Source organism: Cydia strobilella, chromosome 16, assembly GCF_947568885.1.
Source record: "Cydia strobilella chromosome 16, ilCydStro3.1, whole genome shotgun sequence".
In the NCBI taxonomy this organism is placed as follows: Eukaryota; Metazoa; Arthropoda; class Insecta; order Lepidoptera; family Tortricidae; genus Cydia; species Cydia strobilella.
In genome coordinates this window covers 14,604,450-14,625,611 of record NC_086056.1, presented here as the reverse complement: position 1 = coordinate 14,625,611, position 21,162 = coordinate 14,604,450, and the positions used below count along the sequence as shown (strand labels likewise).

Sequence of the window (21,162 nt, the reverse complement as noted above, 5' to 3'; positions counted from 1 at the left end):
TCGATCCAAAAAAATGGCTTAAAAATATGTGAACACGATTTTATTGTCTAAGGTGTAAGAGCGTACACATATTTTTGGAACTTTGGGAACGTATATATATTTATGCCCTTGACTGTACGTAGCGTAGTACGTACGTACGAGGTTTTATTATGTATTGTTTACACGTGCTAGATTTTTATATAAACACGTGTGAAAATGAGTAATAGACAGCTAGTCGGTGTATGGTTTTCTAATTAGAATCTAATTGGACAAAGCGTCATAAATATTTACGCACTACCTTAATGGTAATAAGGTAGTGTATACCCATTTTTGGCACTTTTACAGTGTCAATACCTATTTATCACTTTGACTGTACTATTTCATAAAATTAAGGTATGTACGTCTTCTTCTTCCTCGCGTTGTCCCGGAATTTTTGCCACGGCTAATGGGAGCCTGGGGTCCGCTTGACAACTAATCCTAAGAATCGACGTAGGCACTAGTTTTTACGAAAGCGACTGCCATCTGACCTTTCAACCCAGAGGGGGAACTAGGCCTTGTTAGGATCAGTCCGGTTTCCTCACGATGTTTTCCTTCACCGAAAAGCGACTGGTAAATATCAAATGATATTTCGTACATAAGTTCCGAAAAACTCATTGGTACGAGCCGGGGTTTGAACCCGCGACCTCCGGATTGAAAGTCGCACGCTTTTACCGCTAGGCCACCAGCGCTTTTTAAAATTAAGGTATGTACGTAACCCAAAAAAATAGATCTTTCCTAACCTAGCTACGAATCGTAACCTACGATTTAACGCAGCGTGCTACGTAGGCGAACAACACGCAAACGCGAAGCGAAGCGATGCGGCGCGGGATGAATCAATCCTTTGATACCTATAGAAGTGTCCTACGTAGGCGATTTCATTGCGATCGCGAACACAGTGGGGCCGCCGCGCCGCGCCGCTTCGCTTCGCGTTCGCGAGTTGTTCGCTTACGTAAGACGAAGCGTTAAGGTTCGATTTAAAATGGCTAAGGGTGGTATTATTACCGGTCCAATTTCTTTGTCCAATGCGCAGAAATAAATATACCGTATATATTAAATCTGTGGTCCAATGTGTATTTGCGGCTCAGATTTTGCTTAATGAATGAGTAAGAAGCAATGACATTAGACCAAGAATTTGTACAGGTGGAATACCAACCTAAGGGTGGCTATACAGTCTCCATGGCTGGCTAAAGTCATGAAAGTATTATAGACCAGGAGCTAACCAATAAAAATGGGCATAGTTAAAAAAAATATCATTGCAATTTCTAACTATAATAAATAATCCCAACATTTTTTTTTATTACTTTCTAAACTTATTAGTCTTATTAGGTACTCATTTATACACGACTATGTTTCTTTTAAATTTCAAAAGCATCCTTAAATCCATAATATTAGAGTCCATTTTCGGATTTACCCGAAATTCTGTTCTGAAGTCTTCTAATTACCCGAAGACTACGTAAAATTAAGTAACTTGAAGAAAAAAATGTACGGCTGCTCTGCGCCTAATTTGTACCCTACCACCGCGGTTGTCATGTACACAGCCCGACTCAAACTGTAAACAAAACCTCGATCGATATCCCTCTATACAACAAGTAAAAGGCTTGCAGCTTTCACGAAGAAAACACCTCAGCGCTTAAAAAAAACATTAAAATAAACTACGTAATTCGTGTTTAATTTTGGCGGGAAATGCGCACAGAGTACGTTCGGGAACGCGAATGAGTGATACGTTGGAGTGTTCTAAGTTCAAACTGTGGAACAACGTGGCGTCCTGCATGGAGAAATGGTTCGGTGATAAGCGGCTGTGGTTATTCGGTAACAACCTGCCTTTGCTACCGAGAAGGTGAGATTTTTCTTTACTGTGATTTCATGTTGTGCGACTACATTTTTAGCTACTTTCATTTCTCTGTTTTCTGTATTTCCTTTGCTCTATGACGTGGCGTTCTTCTAAAAGCGCTTGCTACTTATTACATAAATTCATAATAGAATTCTTTACCTAACTTTTTAGTCGAAGCTCTCACTATGTACCATACCATGCCATAAATGAGTAAATATTATACATATTTAAGGTACTTTTATTGTGTTGTTATGAGCTACACTAAATTAAATGATAAAGTACTTACTAAGTAATTCACTTTGAATATAGTTATAGATTCTTAATCCCTAATAATTGAAAATATGTATGCACAACTCGCACTCTCACGAAAACATCGCACCGATTGACCGAAAAGTGCGAGTCCCACACTATGACTTTGGTCGTATTTTTGAAATCTGATTACGCGCCTACTTAGTAGGTATGTCCAGGGATTCTGATTCATAATTTCATGTGCATATGGTAAATTAAATTTGTATACTAGATACATACCTATTCTATATGCACCTAAATGTTCAGTATGGATTTCAAGAAAAACAAGGACGCGGATTTAAGTATTTGTTATAGTTTTTACAGTTAGACCAAGATAAGACTGCAACGATTTTGATAGCACACGCAATGCAAATGTTATTTATACGTCATAATTTCATAGAAGTTGGACGTATAAAATAACACGTGTACTGCGTGTGCTATCGAAATCGTTGCAGACTTACCTTGGTTTAACTGTAACTGGTTTTGATACGACCTTGAATCGTCAAGGTGTCGTTCTATCGTCTTGATGATTGACGGCGCATTAGAAAACCGGCTAAGATTATAGATATTATCAATATTATCATATTATGTATTACAAGAACGTGGCTTTATATTATAGGTCTTTTTATTAAACGCTGAAATTACTTCTTTAATTGGAAATTGATTTAATAACTTAAATGGTACTAAACTGCAAGTCATTAAAGCTTAATTAGGCTATTAATTCAATAACACTACGTGACATCGGGCATGCTATCGTGTCGACACAAATCACAAAAATAATCTAATTTTATTACAAATGATTTTAGAATAGAATAGAATATTTATTGGTCTCATGTTGGTGTACAGGTCTTACTCTAAGTACAATAGTTCCATTACAACATGTTACCCTAAAAGGGTATTGCAATTACACGTACATTAAAATATGCAAAGACAGGGGTACATAAATCTTTCAATTATAGTTTGTCAAGGGACTGTCTCATTTCAAACATAACTGTCTCATTTTAGTAATTTGTTTGAATCATTATCACGACGCGCTCGCTTATGTTGTTGTCAAATTGCCTATCGTATGTTAAACTGATGGTAACTATCAGGTACGTTCGTAAACAATTGTCGGACTATGACTATGGCATGCCTAATACCTAATAGGTCATACGGAGCAAAAGCTTGATATACAAGTTGTAATAAAAATAGCGCGGATCCGTTTAAGGGCATATTCGGTATCGCGTGCTGATTAGGAAAAAGAACATTTACGCGAAAAAAAAAAGTTATTTTCTATGGGCAGGTCGTCCAAAGTCGGCCAACCCGCCATACAAAACACAAACAAGCTGTCTTTTATCCTTCAATACAAGCGGGGAAAAACGCGTTTTATCCACTAGTGGGGAAAGTAATTTGACCTTGGATGGAGCGTGTTTAAGTAGCTTGACAGATAACCAAAACGTAAATCGTTTATGATAAGGATTCGTTCGATATTAATTATCATTAAATAAATGGTTTGAGAATCTAATGAAAAATACCAAATTTAGCTTTATTTAATGATTTTAAGTCATAAACCTTAAAATTCCGTAAGAAACGTTTGTTTTTTTTTATAATGATGTTAAATATAATTCTGAACGCACAAGTTGAGTCGATGCAATTTCAAAACGCATCGTTGACATTTCATACGTCAGAAATGTCAACATTGTCAACAAATTTTTTACTTAAAAATTTTTCTCACCGACTCGCGTAAAAATACACAACTTCCAGAGTTTTCTGTTATAATATCGTAATGAAATGAGTGATTCCAGTGATGAAGATGATCTAACGCCTGTGGATGTTGCATTTTCCTCGCTATAGTGAGGTGAAAAGTTTTGTGTTATACACGGGCGCAAATGTATTTTACTTCTCGTGTGTTGAAACACTAGCTACACTCAGGATTCTATTTTAGAACCACTCGCTTCGCTCGTGGTTCACCTATAGAATCCTTTCGCTTGCTCGTGTTTCAATTCTACACTCGTGGGTAAAATACAACTTTGCACCCTTGTATAACAAATAACTATTTCGCGTCAAAAATTTGTTTCTACTTTTTCCTAATCAGGACACGATGCCGGATATGTTCTTAAGCGGATCGCCACGGTTTTTGTTACATCCTCTATATTAGGTAACGGTAAAAAGAATTATAAATAAAAACTACGTATGTGCATAATAATAATTTATTAGGATTAAATAAATAAAAATTACATAAAAAAACGTAATGCAGCTAATAGGTATAGTCTAATCATCTACAAAAATGGAACTTAATAATACACGTAGGTTTAGGCTCGGCTCTCGGTCTATAATTTTCAACTCTTTTCTAATGCCTAAATAAATATGTATTAACCACCTCATTTTGCCTGAACGGAAAAGGTTGAATTCTTACTGTTGCCAACCATTTGCCAACGCTATAAAAAGAGATTAAAATGTTATTCTTCTGTGACATTTTCTGCCAAACCTAGGCCAAACCATTTCTATTTTATACACTTTATATTTTTTTTACATATTTTTTATGTTTTATACAAAGCAACCCCATTTTTGGCGATGAAAATTATAAAAAGCTTTCTATTTCTCTTAAATTAAATGTGTTAAATGAAGAAGAATATTGTCCAGTTGGACAGACTTATTGAATTCCATAATTCCTTATTTTCCGGTACCGTTTGGGGATTGTGGGATTTGTAGGTTATGGTGAAATTACAGTTTCAATTAGGGCTCGCGGTCGAATCCGTGTTTCGTTTACACGTTTCGAATACCCGTTTTCGAATAATACGTAAACGGTTTTCTGGCCCGTTCCGCACGTTTAATTAAGAAACGTGTAGTTAAGACCCGTGTACACGGATAAACGGGTATTCGAAGATACGTATCTTATTTATCCGTGGCTCCGGACACGTCCTTGACGATAGTAGCGAAGGAACGAACGCCAGCTACAAATGAATAGACAAAAGATTCATGACGAGTTTCTGTCATATTTAACCTTATTCTGTGGGTCATAGAGACGAAATTCAATAAACGGTTTAGAAACCCCTTTCTTGGGCAGGTAGTTTTTGCTTGTAATAGGTATTATTACGAGTATTCACGCTTCTTATCAAAGTATAGTATTTTATATAGCACTTTAAATAGCTACTTTTTTTACGTTGCGGGTTAGCAATATAATAAAAAAACCTGCTAGTACTTATTAAAAAAAAAAAATTAGAACCATCGAGTTCAGTATATAGATCTAGGCAGGAAGTCAAACTAATGTTCGAAATTGGCATTAAGTATTTATAAAAAAAAAACAATTTTAACTTGCTTCTTTATTTTTAGTTTAATTTAAGAACATGATATGAAATTGTATTTCTTGTCATATAATGTAGGTACACCTTATAGAACAAAGTCCCCCGCCGCGTCCGTATGTCTGTCTGTATGTTCGCAGTAACCAGACCTCACCTATGGAAGAAGTTTTTCTTTGGGAATGTTTATGTGTATATTTTGTTAAGGTTTTGTTTAAATTGGTAGAAATATGACGATGTTTGCTAATGAAGTTAGAAAAAATCACGCTGGCTTAATCGAAAACGCTGCCCAATCTATTTGATCTCAATGTATGGTGGACTTGTCTTTCATTGGTCTACAAAAAAGTGCGCGATGGCTGTCTGTCTATATTTTAAGAATAATTAACCCATTATTAACTTCAAAAAAACCGGAAAAGTGCGAGTCGGACTCGCCCACCGAAGGTTCCGTACAAACTTAATTTTAAATGTTTGTTGTTATGGCGGCAACAGAAATACATCTGTAAAAATTTTAACTGTCTAGCTATCACGGTTCATGAGATACAGCCTAGTGAGTGGTGACAGACAAATGGACAGTGAACTCTTAGTATTATTAGGCTTCCGAAGTGAATACTTGTTACAGAATGTATTTTATTATGCTTGACTCTCTAAGCGAAGCCGGGGCGGGTCGCTAGTTATTAATAAACACTTTAAATCAACTTGATAAAATTGCACCTTCTCAATAAATTCTAATTGTTTTTGCTTTAGGTACCTCTTACCACAGTAAAACGCTTTTTAGTGCGGTGCAGCTACAAAACAATGGAAAACATTTTCTTGTGCATATGTTTTGACCTTATTACAACGACATAAAGCTTATAATTGGCGGTGACACTTGTGATAATAGTTTGGGAACCTACATGTTTTCGACGATAACAAACAAAAGGATATTGGAAAACAATGGATGGATGGACCACCGGTCGGCAACGTGCGCATTTAAGTTTATTACCTGAACGCTAGTGAGAAAGTGACCAAAGTGAATTATGAATGACTACCAATTTAAAGATCTATCTTAATGTAATTAGCAATATTATCGCAAGTTATCCAAGGTAGTATGGGTTTTTATGGTTCTTGGGTAAAATTTCGTTTTTCATTTGAGCATGATTACTCGATAATCCCGCTTTTGTGTACCTACTAATAACTTTTTTGCGCCGTTGGCAGGTTTGTTGTTTTCGCAAAGCAGTAATATATCCGAGATAAAAATAACCACGAAATAATTAAACTGTTATTTTTAATTAATATTGTATTCTGTCTGCACACCTCTTATTAACGAAAATACTATACCATTATATAATTATAAAAAAAATCTATGATCGATGTCAAATTTATGTAATTAGCTTAGTAGCAATCGGTTTTATTAAATGATATAAATAGTTTAAAATTAAAATTATGTAACCTACTATTAAACATAGGAAGATGGCTCAGTACCTATATTTTATCAATACGGTTAAAAACAATTTAAAAAAAAGTAATTGTGCGGTTTTATGAAACCACGATGCAAGTGAAACTTTTTTCGGATTGCAGGCATTTATTTATTTATTTATTTTCGGAGAACCAACAGCTATCAATTATACAATAGTTATATAAGTAAATAACAAAAAGCCAATTATAGGTTCCCACCAATAGCAACAAGTTAACACATAATTGGTGGTTAGCACTAAAATTTTACAACGTATTCAACTAATACTAATTTCAAAATGTGAATACCTACTTATCAAATACCCACAATTCAATACTCTTAATATACTGAGCTAAGAAAAACAAAACTTATTAATAAAATACATCAATCGATACAGTGATATTATTATGAATATGCTATCGCATACGACTCGCTCACTTAGGTCATACTAAAAAAACTAAAAAACTAAACTAAAGTTTAGGTTTAACTAAAAAAAATCGGAAATTAATTCGATTTACGGTATTATAATCGCGGTTTTAATCTTAACTTAATAAATTGGGGCGATAGAATAAAAGCTTCACTTTAAAAATCGTACGACAAACGAATTCATCTGAAGTCGGCATAATAATAGTGGACCTTGTTACCATTGTACATTGGCTCAAACTGGTTCGGAGTATTTGGACCCGTTCGGAACGGTCTTAAGTACCCGTGTAAACGGAGATACGTGTCTGAGATACGTTTCTTGGGAACGTTCCTTCGAAACGTTTTCGAATCCCGGCGGTTCCGTGTAAACCGGGTTCTTAGTACCGCCGGGCTTAAGAACACGGGTATACGTTTCGGCGTGTAACACGGATACCGGGAGCCCTAGTTTCAATGAGAGGTGAAATAAATTGGGCGCTAAGGGCGCCCCAAAACGTTTCTGAGGCGTACGTATTCCGTACTAGTTACACTTTATAGTTCGCGCGCAAGCTTTGATGAATCAAGAAATTGCTTGGCCACTGTGCGGCTTTCCACTTCCTTAGTTCTGAAAGCCTAAGAGCGTTTTCACATTGTAGGATCCGACATCCGAGTAGTCTGGCCGCGGGGCGTCGTCTTTAGCGGTCACGCACACTACAACAAACATTATGCCTACACATACGCACACAAACAAATATTATCAGTCCGATAGCTGACGGGGGGCTCCGACATGACTGAATTTATCCGAAGCGCCTTTCCGATCTTTTTTTTTAATATTACAAAAAGGCAAGCATTTGACCGCAATCTCACCTGATGGTAAGTGCCGAATGCAGTCTAATAATATCATATCATATCGGATATCGGAAGTCGGAAGGCGCCTATGACAAAAACAGCTGCAGGAGAGTGCCATTGGCATTAAGACCGCCCTTTTTGCGTTATTTATCGTTTTTTAGTAATAATGATTTATTAAATGCATAAATAAATACAAAGAAACACATATCTTACATTTTACTCCCTTCCGACATCCGATATCGGATCGAACAATGTGAAAACGCATACTCAGTGTTCCTCTGGAGCTATTTAACTTGGTTTGGTCTTATACTAGGTTCAAAAAGGCGTACCAATGTGGTTGCTGATTAATTCATTATTCTCGCGTCCTGTTTGTCAGGGCTCAGGGCCAGATTATACCTACAATACAGTTTATTTTAATTTCTATGGTGACTTCAATCTATCAGTAAGGGCTCCACAGACCTTGCAATAAATGGCACGCGATTTTGCATTCAATTGATCTTTTTGGCGAACCGCGAGTTCTCAGTTCGGGGCGAACTAAGTACTAGTTAAATAAATAAATAAATATTATTCCGTCTTTTCAGATCGCGCGCCAGCAGCCGCGCGATGGAGCGATACGAGAAGCTGGCTAAGCTCGGCGAGGGGTCTTACGGCCTGGTGTACAAATGTCGCAACAGAGACACAGGCGAGGTGGTCGCGGTCAAGAAATTTGTGGAGAATGAAGATGATCCTCTTATACGCAAGATTGCTCTTCGGGAGATACGGATGCTTAAGGTAAGGAAGAAAAGCTTGTTTTAAACTTAAATTGATATAGCAATACCGGCATTACATTAAAATCTATACTTAGTAGGTAAGCAAGCGCTGCTGGCCTAGCGGTAAGAGCACGCGACTTGCAATCCTGAGGTCGCGGGTTCAAACCCCGGCTCGTAGCAATGAGTTTTTCGGAACTTACAACATGTACGAAATATCATTTGATATTTACCAGTCGCTTTTCGGTGAAGGAATACATCGTGAGGAAACCGGACTAATTCCAAATATCCTAATAAGGCCAAGTTTACCCTCTGGGTTGGAAGGTCAGATGGCAGTCGCTTTCGTAAAAACTAGTGCCTATTCCTGGCATTAGTTGCCAAGCGGACCCCAGGTTTATGAGCCGTGACAAAATGCCGGGACCACGCGAGGAAGATGATTACTTAGTAGGTAATTAAGTAACCCAATACTTTTATATAATACTTTTTTATTTATTTTAAATCTCAATTTGTAGTCAATAATTAAACATCTGTTTTTCAACAAAACCCTCACGGCCACTTAAAATGTAAAAATCTTCTTATTTCTTATTGTTTTTATTTTTAACAATGCGGGTCAATATTTAAAAATATTTTAGGTTATGAAGGTTTTCCTTTGTTCATTATGTTGTCGGTTTAAGTTTACCTTGTATTACCTACTTACAAGTTTAACCCCCATAGGTTAGCTCGTATTTTGTGAAACGTGTCTCAGAACCAACCTCCAAACTTCTCCAAACAACAAAGAGGGGTCTTTGTGTCTTAAGGGTTCTCCACACTCGTGCGCGAACCGCGGCGCGAAGCCGCGAACGCGAGTGTGGAGTCTAGTTCGCTAATCAGCGAAATCGACTGCACACTCGCGTTCGCGGTTTCTCGCCGCGTAGTCTGGAGCGGGCTATAGCAAAACATTGGGTCGGATTGAAATAGGTAAAGAATGTATGGTACAATTTTTCTGTTCGACCGAGCCGGAAAGTGGCGACTTCATTTAGCACAGCGGGCCGAAAGTTGACGCTTTCTGGCCGGAGGTCAGAAAAATATTTTTTTAAAGCTCAAAATTTACTCTATAATATATCTGATTGTAGATATCACTGTACTAACTTTATTACTAATAAATTGTTATTTCCTATTCAACCTTGAGAAGCGCTGACCAATCAATACATAATAGTCATTGACTTGATATTAGTCACCGATCCCATCGGCTTCACTCACACGCACATGAATATTGCATTAGTTAATGAGTGTAATGGCGGTGACGTATAATACGAAGGAAAGACAGTTTACATCCACTTGTGTACAAACTACATTATATGTATATGTGGTATTTTCTATAAAAAGGGACCTCATTGTCGATGGCGCTTACGCCATTATAAACGATGCTCCGATATAAATACGATGCTGCGCGACGCTGTGCGGCGTAAGCGCCATCGACAATAAGGTCCCTTTTCGTAGAAAATGCCCCTATACTAGCGAGTAGCGACCCACCCCGACTTCGCACGGGTAGGGTAGTTCAACTAATTTACACAAAACCTTTACAAATACCTTCCTCTTGAATCACTCTATCTATTTAAAAAACCGTATCAAAATCCGTTGCGTAGTTTTAAAGATCTAAGCATACATAGGGACAGACATACAGACATCGTAAAGCGACTTTGTTTTATACTATATATGTAGTGATAGTGATATGTAAGTAAGTAAGTACACTCATATTATATCCAGATTTAAAAAAGATACCACTATTTTTAGGGTTTCGTACCTCAAAAGGAAAAAAAAAACAGAACCCTTATAGGATTACTTTGTGTTCCGTCTGTGATTCCGTCCGCCCGTCTGTCTGTCTGTCAAGCAAGGCCCTTTATGTCGGGAAGAGGGCCCGAAGAAGACAAAATGAGATGTATGGGCCCGGAGTATATTTTCATATTGGTCCCATGGGAAACCTTGTTCAGTATGACCATCTCAATACATTTTTAAATATCTAGGTAGGTACACACTGGGTACACTAGGTATATAATCTTCCAATTACCAACAAAAAAATCCCTCAGTCACGTGCCACGGTGCCATTAAAAAATTTCACAATACCAAGGAAAAAACGTTTTGTTACACGTGTTTTCAATTAGTACACAATAAGAATTTGACAGGACTTCCTTATATGACAAACAATAAACATATTATTATGCGTTTGTTAACAAAAAATAATTTGTTTTTGTCCTTCAGTCTCTTAATTTTTTTGAAATGACTTGTCAATCTGGAGGCACGGCCGTGCCCCCGCCAAGGCGAGACAAAGGGTAAAAGGCTGTGTCTAGGGGCACGGCCGTGCCCCCGCCAAGGCGAGACAAAGGGCAAAAGACAGTGCCTATCTTTTTTCGGCACGTTATTTTCGAACCCTCGTAGTTTCGGCTTGGATAATGCTAGAGAGCTGAAATTTTTTGTTTACCATGTAGTTAGTAGACTCATCAAAAACACCAAGTTTTATTAGGCTACCTATTATACTTTAGATTTTATAGATACCTTAATTTTCACTGCCCGAAACATGAAATTCGTGTCATAGAAAATACAGACTACTTCCTGAAGTCTTAGAAGGCTGAAATTTGGCATGTAGGTATGAGTCTGTATGCAAACACACCGGTGACGAGAGATCGAAAATCGAAAAAGCCAAACGTATCGCTACGTTTGGCTTTTTTCGATTTTTTGATTATTGTAAAAATTAGGAGCGAAAAACAGACTTAATATATATATATTATCGCTCCGTCTGTGACGGGCTTAACATTCTAGATTTGTGAGTCCTAAACATGTCTTGTTATTGTTATTGTTATTAAGTATTATGTCATAGCACATACGCGCGGGTTTTCTCTATAGGTGAACGTTTTTCCCAGTGTCACGGGTCACGGTCATGGAGGTTAATTTGTCTATTTTAATTTAAAGGATTTTTAAGTCGCGCTTAAAGGTTTTTAGGGTTCCGTACCCAAAGCGTAAAAACGGGACCCTATTACTAAGACTCCGTCTGTCCGTTTGTCCGTCTGTCTGTCACCAGGCTGTATCTCAGGAACCGTGATAGCTATAGACAGTTCTGTTGAAATTTTCACATATGATGTACCTATATTGCTGTTGCCGCTATAACAACAAATACTAAAAAGTACGGAACCCTCGGTGCGCGAGTCCGACTCGCACTTGGATGGTTTTTTTAAACTATGCTTGTGGTAAAATAAAAATATTAGCACGCCGAATGAGCTTTATGACATAGACACCGACTTTACTTTGTAAGCGACATAAAAAAGGAGGAAACCCCTAATTTCACTGTTTTTTCATAAATATTTAAATTTGAATTTTAATAAAGTTTAAATACAAATTATAAAAACAATCAAAAAATAATCATAATTAATAAAATAAATACAAATAAAAAAAGTGTGTGCGTGTAATCTTTACGCGATTGAAGTAAAACTTCTTTGATGCAATCGGTATGTTGGCACTTTGACGTGTGTCATATTGAGCGTCACTTTCGTCAAAAAAAAAACTGAGTTACCCTCTAGTCGCGCCTAAAGATGTTTAAAATATAATCACAAATTACAAATTTAAACGCAATCTAATTGAGTGCCAGAGTATGGGGCAGTCCACATATATACCTACCTAGGTACGTTACCTACCTTTTTATGCTCCCTGATATCTCGAAGATCGTTTAGCAAATTATGTTTTTAAATGATATGGATGCTTCAAAGTTGATCCTATTGCCATCACCTCATCAAGATCTGCTTATAGGATGTTGGCAACATCGGTGAAACAAGCACCCAGCACCCTTTTCCTCATAAGACCCAAGCCAATTTTTGCGCTTTTGAATTTGGAACTTTCTTTGATATCTCTAAAGCGAGGTTTAGACTAGCAAGAACTTGCATGCAATTTACGTTACATTGCCGACTAATATATACTGAGGTAAACTGCATTCAAATGTTTGATCAGATACCGCAAAATTTCATGCAAGTTCTTGCTAGTCTAAACCTCGCATAAGAGTTCAAAATTCGAATTTAATAAGTACTTATACAAGTACGCGGGGTATTTACGAAATTATGTCATATTTCTGCGATTAGGGGCACCATTTAAGGGTCTCCGGCAAGCTCGGTTCTCCATACAAACGTAGTTCAACTCTCATTTTAAAACGACTAGCCAGATTGCTTTGAAACTTTGTACTTACAATAGGATAAGGTATATCTATGTCTGTAATTAGTTTATGTAGCTTCGGATACCATAGTTAAAAAAAAACAGCGAATTTAAATTTTTCGTACAAAACTATATTTTGCTCTATTTCGTTTGTTTTATAAACTGGATATACCTCATGCCATTGTATGTGCAAAGTTTCATTACAATCCAACATGTAGTTTTAAAATGAGAGCGGAACTACGTTTGTATGGAGGTGCAATTCGGCCGAGCTTGCCGGGGACTCTTAAAGCCTGAAATACCTAAATGATTTCAATTGAATTCAATTATCTAACATTTTCATATAGGTAACCAAACAACACAATGCATAATATCTGTACTGCATTGCATGCGCTTGCTTATGCAAGTACAGGCGTTCGTTTTTGTAGCTAAATACTTTACATACATTATAATCGAATGTGTAACAAGCGTTAATAGTGATGATATTATGTCAGTGTTTATTAGTTAGGAATGAATGAATGAATGAATGTTTATTTGTATCAAATAAGCGTATATATACAGGTGTTTCATTTTTGTTTTTGGACGGTCCTTGTTTTGCCATGACTGGCGTGGCGTAAGTTTTGAACGGGGGTGTTTACTGGCCATTACGGGGTTAAGGGAATCCTGGCCAAGATGGGGCACCCTGACAACACCGATTGTCGTATGTGTGGCGAAGAGGAAGAGACAATAGAACACCTTATGTGTGAATGTGACGCCCTCGCCAAAAAAGAATGAAGGACTTTGGAACAGGCTATCTAGAACCAAAGGAATTCAAAACGCTACCCATAAGGTCCATCATCATATGGAGATGGTGCACAACTGCACAAAAGATCCCTATGGGTCGAAGTGTATCCGCAAGGGCCCCCGAAACTATAAGATAAGATAAGTTTTGAATAAAACATCTTCTATTCTATTCTATTGTATTCTATAAAGTCCGCGTCGGTCGCGCGCCACTGCGTGCACCAACTCTATTGTGGTGCGCGTGCGGCGCCCGCGGCTGCTGCAGAGGACCAACGAGAAACGAGTGCGCCGACCTCAATGCCTCGGTGTCGTGTTTCGGAGGTTCCAAGGCAAACTGCCGAATCCGGGGCCAAGCCGTTCTATCGTTTGAATAGTTTTTAATTTTAATATTATGAAATTATGTAGAGGAATGTTAGCCTATAAAATATTTTTAATGTATAGGGAATATTAGTAGTAGTAGTAGTAAATCACTTTATTGTACAAAACAAAAATTGATAACATGAAATTCATATAAATTTAGGTACAAAGGCGAGCTTATCCCTATAAGGGATTTCTTCCAGCTAACCTTAGAGTAAATGAGTGGAAAATTCGAATTAGATAGATAGACAAACTTACAGAACGTACAATAATATTTAAGAAGGAAAACTACAATATTAACGTCTACGAATAACTAAAATACATCAATTGCATTATGCAATAAAATAAATATGTACTAGCATACATAAATATATAGTACTAAATAAATATTAAATAAATATATATATATATATATAATATATAAATAATATATATATATATATATTAGCACTCAACCAAATCACAGTTCGTGGGAAAGCCAAAGCTTTTTCAGATTAACTTTGAGTGATGCTACAGACCGGGACCGTTTGAGCGACAGGGGCAGCTCGTTCCACAACTTCACCGCGCGCACTGTGAATGAATTTTCGTACGTTCGAGACTTATTCGAAGGGATAGCAAGCGTAAGATTAGCACTAGAACGTAAGCGGTGATCACTTCCTTCAGCCAGATAGTTAAATCTCTCGGTTAGGTAAGATGGGGAACAGGGGTTGAAGAGTATGTTGAAAAGCAACGACAGAACATGCACATCCCTGCGCTGGCGGATCGGTAACCACCCGAGCTGCTTACGAAAATTAGAAATGTGGTCGTATTTACGGAGGCCATACACATACCTGATACAGACATTTTGTAAGCGCTCAAGTTTATTCAGCAATTCCTCATTAAGATCCAAGAACGCAATGTCACCATAGTCTAGTAGAGGGAGCAAGAGAGAGCGGGCAAGAGTCAGTTTGGTACGAAGAGGGAGGAAATTCTGAAGTCGTCGAAGAGAGTGTAGGGAACCAAAAATTTTTTTACTCACCTCAGCCACGTGGGGTTCCCAGGAAAGCGTCTGGTCCATGATGACACCCAAATTTCGGACAGTAGAGGAAAAGGGGATTTTAGTCCCATCAAAAAAAATGTCAGGTATCACCATGTCTGAGAGCTTAGCTACATTGTAAGGGCCACCAATGACAATTGCCTGCGACTTCTGGGCATTAATCTTCAAACCGAATTTGCACGCCCAATCCCGTATGGACTCTAAATCAGAATTGATTTGAGTAATGAATATTACGCAAACTCTGCGTAGAGGACGTCACTAGCACAATCACAGGGTCTACCGCGAAACACGAAAATCGGTTCAGTTTCTGCCTCTCTATCACTCTTGCCTATTTGATCGATAGAGAGGCAGATAACGAAATTAAGATTTTCGCTTTTCGCGATAGGCCACCTGTAAACGAACGAATGTCATAGTGAAAACTTGTCAAAAATTGTTTAAGGCCCAAGTATGTATAATTTACTCTATGTATGTATGTAGTTAGTTTTGGTTTAGTATGTGCACTCCCTATTTTAAATAAGCCATGGGTTCTGCGCTTCTGCGATTGTTCTGCAATATTTAACAGATCATCGGTCTTCCTTGATGAAGCCATAGACATAGTATTTACAAGTAGTTATAGACGCGCCACCGAGCGACCGGGGGTAAGAGAAACAATATTCATATAAAATTTGGGCAGCATAGGATTTTTTCTCTTTCACTCTTATAAATTTCGGTATTTCGCCATCGCCTCCTACCTATGCTGCCACCCGGGTCGGTGATAAGGACAAAGTATGGCACTATTTTCTCTTACCTCTTATAGGAATCGCAATAAGACTATCTTTCTCTATCAAAGAGTCTCAGGCCCTTGGATGAAGCCCTCGACATTTCGTCACGGACAAATCTGACCATAATTATGTCTGTTGTTTCAGAACCTGAAGCACCCAAACCTTGTAAACCTGATCGAAGTGTTCCGCCGTAAGCGTAAACTGCACCTCGTCTTTGAGTACTGCGATCATACTGTTCTGAACGAGCTAGAAAAACACCCAGCTGTAAGTAGAATGGCCGACACCTGCCACATTAACAACTGACCCTAGTTGGTAATTGACTAATAATTATCGGCACATAAGAAAGTTGGTTCGTGTGCCCTATTGCATATCGTAGTGCAATCATAAAGCCAAGAATACACTATTGTAAGGTTAACATATCTGGGGGCACGGCAGTGCCCCCGCCAAGACGAGCAAAGCGAAGCGCAAGAGCACTATCTACCTTTTCTCGAAACGTATCGTCGTGTTTTTGAACCCTCATAGCTTGGGTTTAGATTATACCAGATATAAACAAAATTCTAGGGATATGATGACAGTATTGGCCTCATTACCTGAGTATAAACATATTCAATTGCATAGCTCTTATACTTTAGATTTTGTTCATATCTAATCTAAAAAAACCCCAATTTCGTCACTGACTCACTCACTCAATGATGATCCTCAAAACTCTTAGGGTACTTCCTGAAGTCCTGGGAAGCTGAAACTTGGTATTTAAGATAGTATTAGTACACAAACAACAAAAAAATCCATAACTTGAAATTTTTCGCCCCTAATGGGGTGAAAAGCGGGGTGGAATTTTGTATGGGGAATCCATAACCGCTGAACCGATTTAGTTGAAATTTGGTATGTAGATAGTTTTTGTTATGGGGAAGGTTATTAAATAGTTTTCAACCCGAAAATCACCCTTTAAGGGCCAAAAGTTGAAGTTTGTATGGGGAATCAGTAGTGAGGTATATATTAAATCACATTTACAATCGGGTCTATCGCGAATTTATTTTGTTACCTTTATTTACCGACGTTTCGACACAGGTTTCACTGGTAACAAAATAAATTCGCGATAGACCCGATTGTAAATGTGATATAATATGTGTTCAAAACGCGAAAGTATTAAATGAGGTAAGTATATATATAGTAAAAAGCAGATTATAGAGATATAAAAGATATAAGAGACGTATTTCAGGATTTTTAGGAAATCACCCTCAACCCTTTAAATTAGGGGATTGAAGATTGTTATAACATAAGCAACTTACAAAAAGAAGTGAAATCCCACCAAAAACATTTTCATGTAAAATGTTGCCAAGACGAAACCATAAAAAGTTATCAGGACGAAACGGCCAAGCCACATATATTTTGACTAAGGTGTAGAGTTTGTGAAGAGGGCTTGTAGAGTTAGAAGCTTGGCTCTACAAGAGATCTGATAACTTTTTGACAGTGCGAGCCTTATAGTTTCGTCTTGGCAACATTTTACATGAAAATGTTTACAATACTGGCCAAAATATCGCCAAACAACTAATGGACAGCTTTCTTTCCTTCTTATGCAGCGTACTACGTAAGCGAACAATACGCGAACGCGAAGCGGCGCGGCGCGGCGCGGGGTGAATCAATCCTTTGATTCCTATAGAAGTGTCCTACGTGGGTGGGCAATCTCGTTGCGAACGCGAACGCCGCCGAGGGCCCGCCGCGCCTACTTACAGCGCGTTCGCGAGTTGTTCGCAACGAGATCGTCCACGTAGGACACTTCTAATAGGGAATCAAAAAGGATTGATTCTACTATTCAATATACTCTATGGATTGATTCACTCCGCGCCGCACCGCGCCGCTTCGCGTTCGCCTAGAACACAAGGTACATGTTGTTATTTATATCAAAATAAGCTAAAATAGGGTCACTAGCGCCATCTAGTTAATAATATGTACAACATGTGTGTCTATGCATCTTGTCTTTGAAATAAAGTTTTTTACTTGTCAACCTTCATCCATGCGTTTTCATTAGTTTCTTTAGAGGTTATGGGCTATAATCCCGGTTTTTAATTAGAAAGTCTTAGTGTTTTTCGTGTTTAGTGCGTGAAAATGACTTCCAATTTTCTGACGAACGTGCCGAAGCTTAAGGGTCGCGAAAATTACGATGATTGGGCGTTCGCAGTAGAAAATTTGCTGATACTTGAAGGCGCGAACAAGTATCTGAAGGAAGAACCTCAAACAGGCGGGAGTGCAACAGCAGCAGTAGACACTGCAGATGCAAAAGCACGAGCGAAACTGATTTTGACTATTGATTCATCGTTATTTGTGCATATAAAGAGTGCAAAGACCACGAAGCAATTGTGGACAACGTTGAAGACTTTGTTCGACGATTCAGGATTTTCGCGGAGAATTTCTTTGCTTCGTCATTTAATATCCATCAGATTGGAAAACTGTGAAAATATGACGAATTATGTGACACAAATTGTTGAAACCTCGCAAAGATTAAGTGGTACAGGTTTCAAAATCGATGATGAGTGGGTAGGTTCATTGATGCTAGCTGGTTTACCAGAAAGATTTATGCCTATGATTATGGCCATCGAGCACTCTGGTATCAGTATAACGGCAGATTCAATTAAAACCAAATTACTCGATATGGAAACAAGTCAAGTAAGTGAGACGGAAAGCAATTCAGCATTACTTGCAAAAAGTTACTTGAAGAAGAAGTGTGGCAACACTAGCAAGCATAGACAACAAACCTCTCAAACGTCAAACTCAAATGGAAACACGAAAAATATAATCTGTTACAGGTGCAAGAACGCAGGCCATTATCGAAGCCAATGTCCACTGTTAAGTGAAAAAACAGAAAAGAAAAAGCAGACTAACGCGTTTAGCGTTGTTTTTCTTAGTGGAGACTTCAATAAAAGTGATTTTTACGTAGATTCGGGTGCGAGTCAGCACTTTACAGCGAATGAAACTTGGCTGCAAAATAAAGAGTTTTCGCCGGATATTCCAGACGTTATCGTAGCAAATAGTACAAAAGTTCCTGTTTTGTGTTCCGGAAACATGGACATCACGACTAGTCACGGCTACGCCGTGAATGTGCAAAATGTCCTGTGCGTGCCGGACCTTACGACTAACCTATTATCGGTCAGTGAATTGACCAAAAATGGAAATACTGTACATTTTGGTCCTAAGAAATGTTGGATTCGGAACAAACTAGGAAATTTAGTGGCAGAAGCAGACCTAGTCAACGGTGTTTACAAGTTAAAACTAGAAACAACACCAAGCTGTATGCTATCTTCAACAACAGCTGATGGTCAGACGTGGCACAGCCGTCTCGGTCATATAAATGCCAGTGATTTAAACAGGATGAAGCGCGGATTAGTGGATGGAATAGATTTCCCTGGAACATTCACGGGAAGTAAATTAAACTGTGAAGTGTGCTGTGAAGGAAAACAGTCAAGGTTACCCTTCTCACCAGGCACAAGAGCCACAGAGATCCTTCAAGTTGTTCATAGTGACATATGTGGTCCTATGGAGAAAAATTCAATTGGTGGTGCAAGATATTTCATTATTTTTGTTGACGATTTTACCAGAATGACTTTCATTTATTTCCTTAAAGCCAAGAGTGAAGCACTAAGTCATTTTAAGGAGTTCAAGTCAATGGTGGAAAACAGTCAAGACAAGAAAATTAAATTTTTAAGAACGGACCAAGGCCGTGAGTACTGTAGTAAAGAATTTGAAGATTTCTTAAAGAATGAAGGTATAGTACACCAGAAAACCAACCCCTACACAGCCGAGCAGAACGGTCTTAGCGAGCGAAGCAACCGTACGATCGTGGAACGTGCAAGGTGTCTTTTGTTTGAAGCCGGCCTAGACAAGAAATTCTGGGCAGAAGCTGCCAATACTGCCGTATACATAAAGAACCGGTCAGTAGCGTCGGTGATAGAAAAAACTCCATACGAGATGTGGACAGGAAAAAAGCCAAATTTAGAAGGTTTGCGCATCTTTGGAAGCCCTGTCATGGTACACATCCCTAAAGAAAAAAGGACTAAATGGGACAAAAAGTCCAAGAAACACATACTTGTAGGATTTCCTGAAAATATAAAAGGCTACAGACTTTATGATCCTGTAAAGAATCAGATCACAACAAGTCGAGATGTAGTGATTTTAGAGAAGAAGAAGAATGAGGATACATTCACAGTTTGTATAGAAAACACAGATTCAGTGGGGGAGTTGACACAGGAATCTGTGGTTAAATTAGAGCCGATTATCCAGTCCAGTGAGTCTGAGTCAGAGTATCTTGATGTGGACGATGAAGGTGAACAGCATGAAGAGGATGGACAGCAGCAGTTTTTAGAAGATACTACTCATAGAACAGATGCTCTGTCACAGTTAAAACCTGAAAATCAATTGTCTTCAGAAAATGCTTCACCGAGAAGAGCAGAGGTCACAGAAGGATTGGACACAGTCAATGATGACAGACTGAAGCGAGAGAGGAAGATACCTGAGCGATATGGTTTTGCAAATACATGCACCAGCAGCTACGTGGGAGAAGATGAGATGACGTATGCAGACGCTATCAGTGGACCTGAGAAACAACAGTGGTTGCAGGCGATGGCAGATGAACTGCAGTCTTTCGAAGACAACGAGGTATGGGAAGTTGTCGATGCTCCAGATAACGCGAGTGTAGTGCAGTGTAAGTGGGTCTTAAAAAAGAAACGTGATTGTGACAATAGAGTGAGATATCGTGCGCGGCTTGTAGCTAAAGGTTTTACACAAAAGCTTGGTGTGGACTATCAAGAAACCTTTTCTCCCGTTATTAGGCACTCAACTTTGCGGTTACTATTTGCTTTGAGTGTACAGTTAGAAATGGATATCACTCATTTAGATGTCACAACAGCCTTTCTTAATGGTCACCTTAAAGAAAGCATTTTTATGCATTTGCCAGAAGGTTTTCCTGTCACTGACTCAAATAAAGTGTTAAAATTAAAAAAGGCTGTTTATGGCTTAAAGCAGTCATCACTTGCTTGGTATAAAAAAGTTGATGAAACTTTGTGTAACTTAGGATATACTAAGAGTAAACTTGAGCCTTGTGTATTTATAAAGAATCATAACAATAATGATAAAACTATTGTTGGTGTTTATGTTGATGATTTTTTAATATTTTCAAATCATAGTACAGAAAAAGATAATCTTGTAAAGGCACTGAGCCAAAAG

At 38.2% G+C, this 21,162-nt stretch overlaps 1 protein-coding gene across 1 annotated transcript in view; it reads left to right on the top strand.

Moving 5' to 3' along the window:
* The first annotated feature begins 1,601 nt into the window (after positions 1–1,601).
* Positions 1,602–21,162, top strand: part of LOC134748584 (cyclin-dependent kinase-like 4) — a 51,579-nt gene continuing 32,018 nt past the window's right edge. Inside the window, exons 1-3 of the mRNA XM_063683375.1 lie at positions 1,602–1,855; positions 8,677–8,866; positions 16,090–16,209. Coding sequence (XP_063539445.1) covers positions 1,731–1,855; positions 8,677–8,866; positions 16,090–16,209 — 435 coding nt within the window. The 5' untranslated portion in view covers positions 1,602–1,730. The remainder of the gene's footprint in view (positions 1,856–8,676; positions 8,867–16,089; positions 16,210–21,162) is intronic.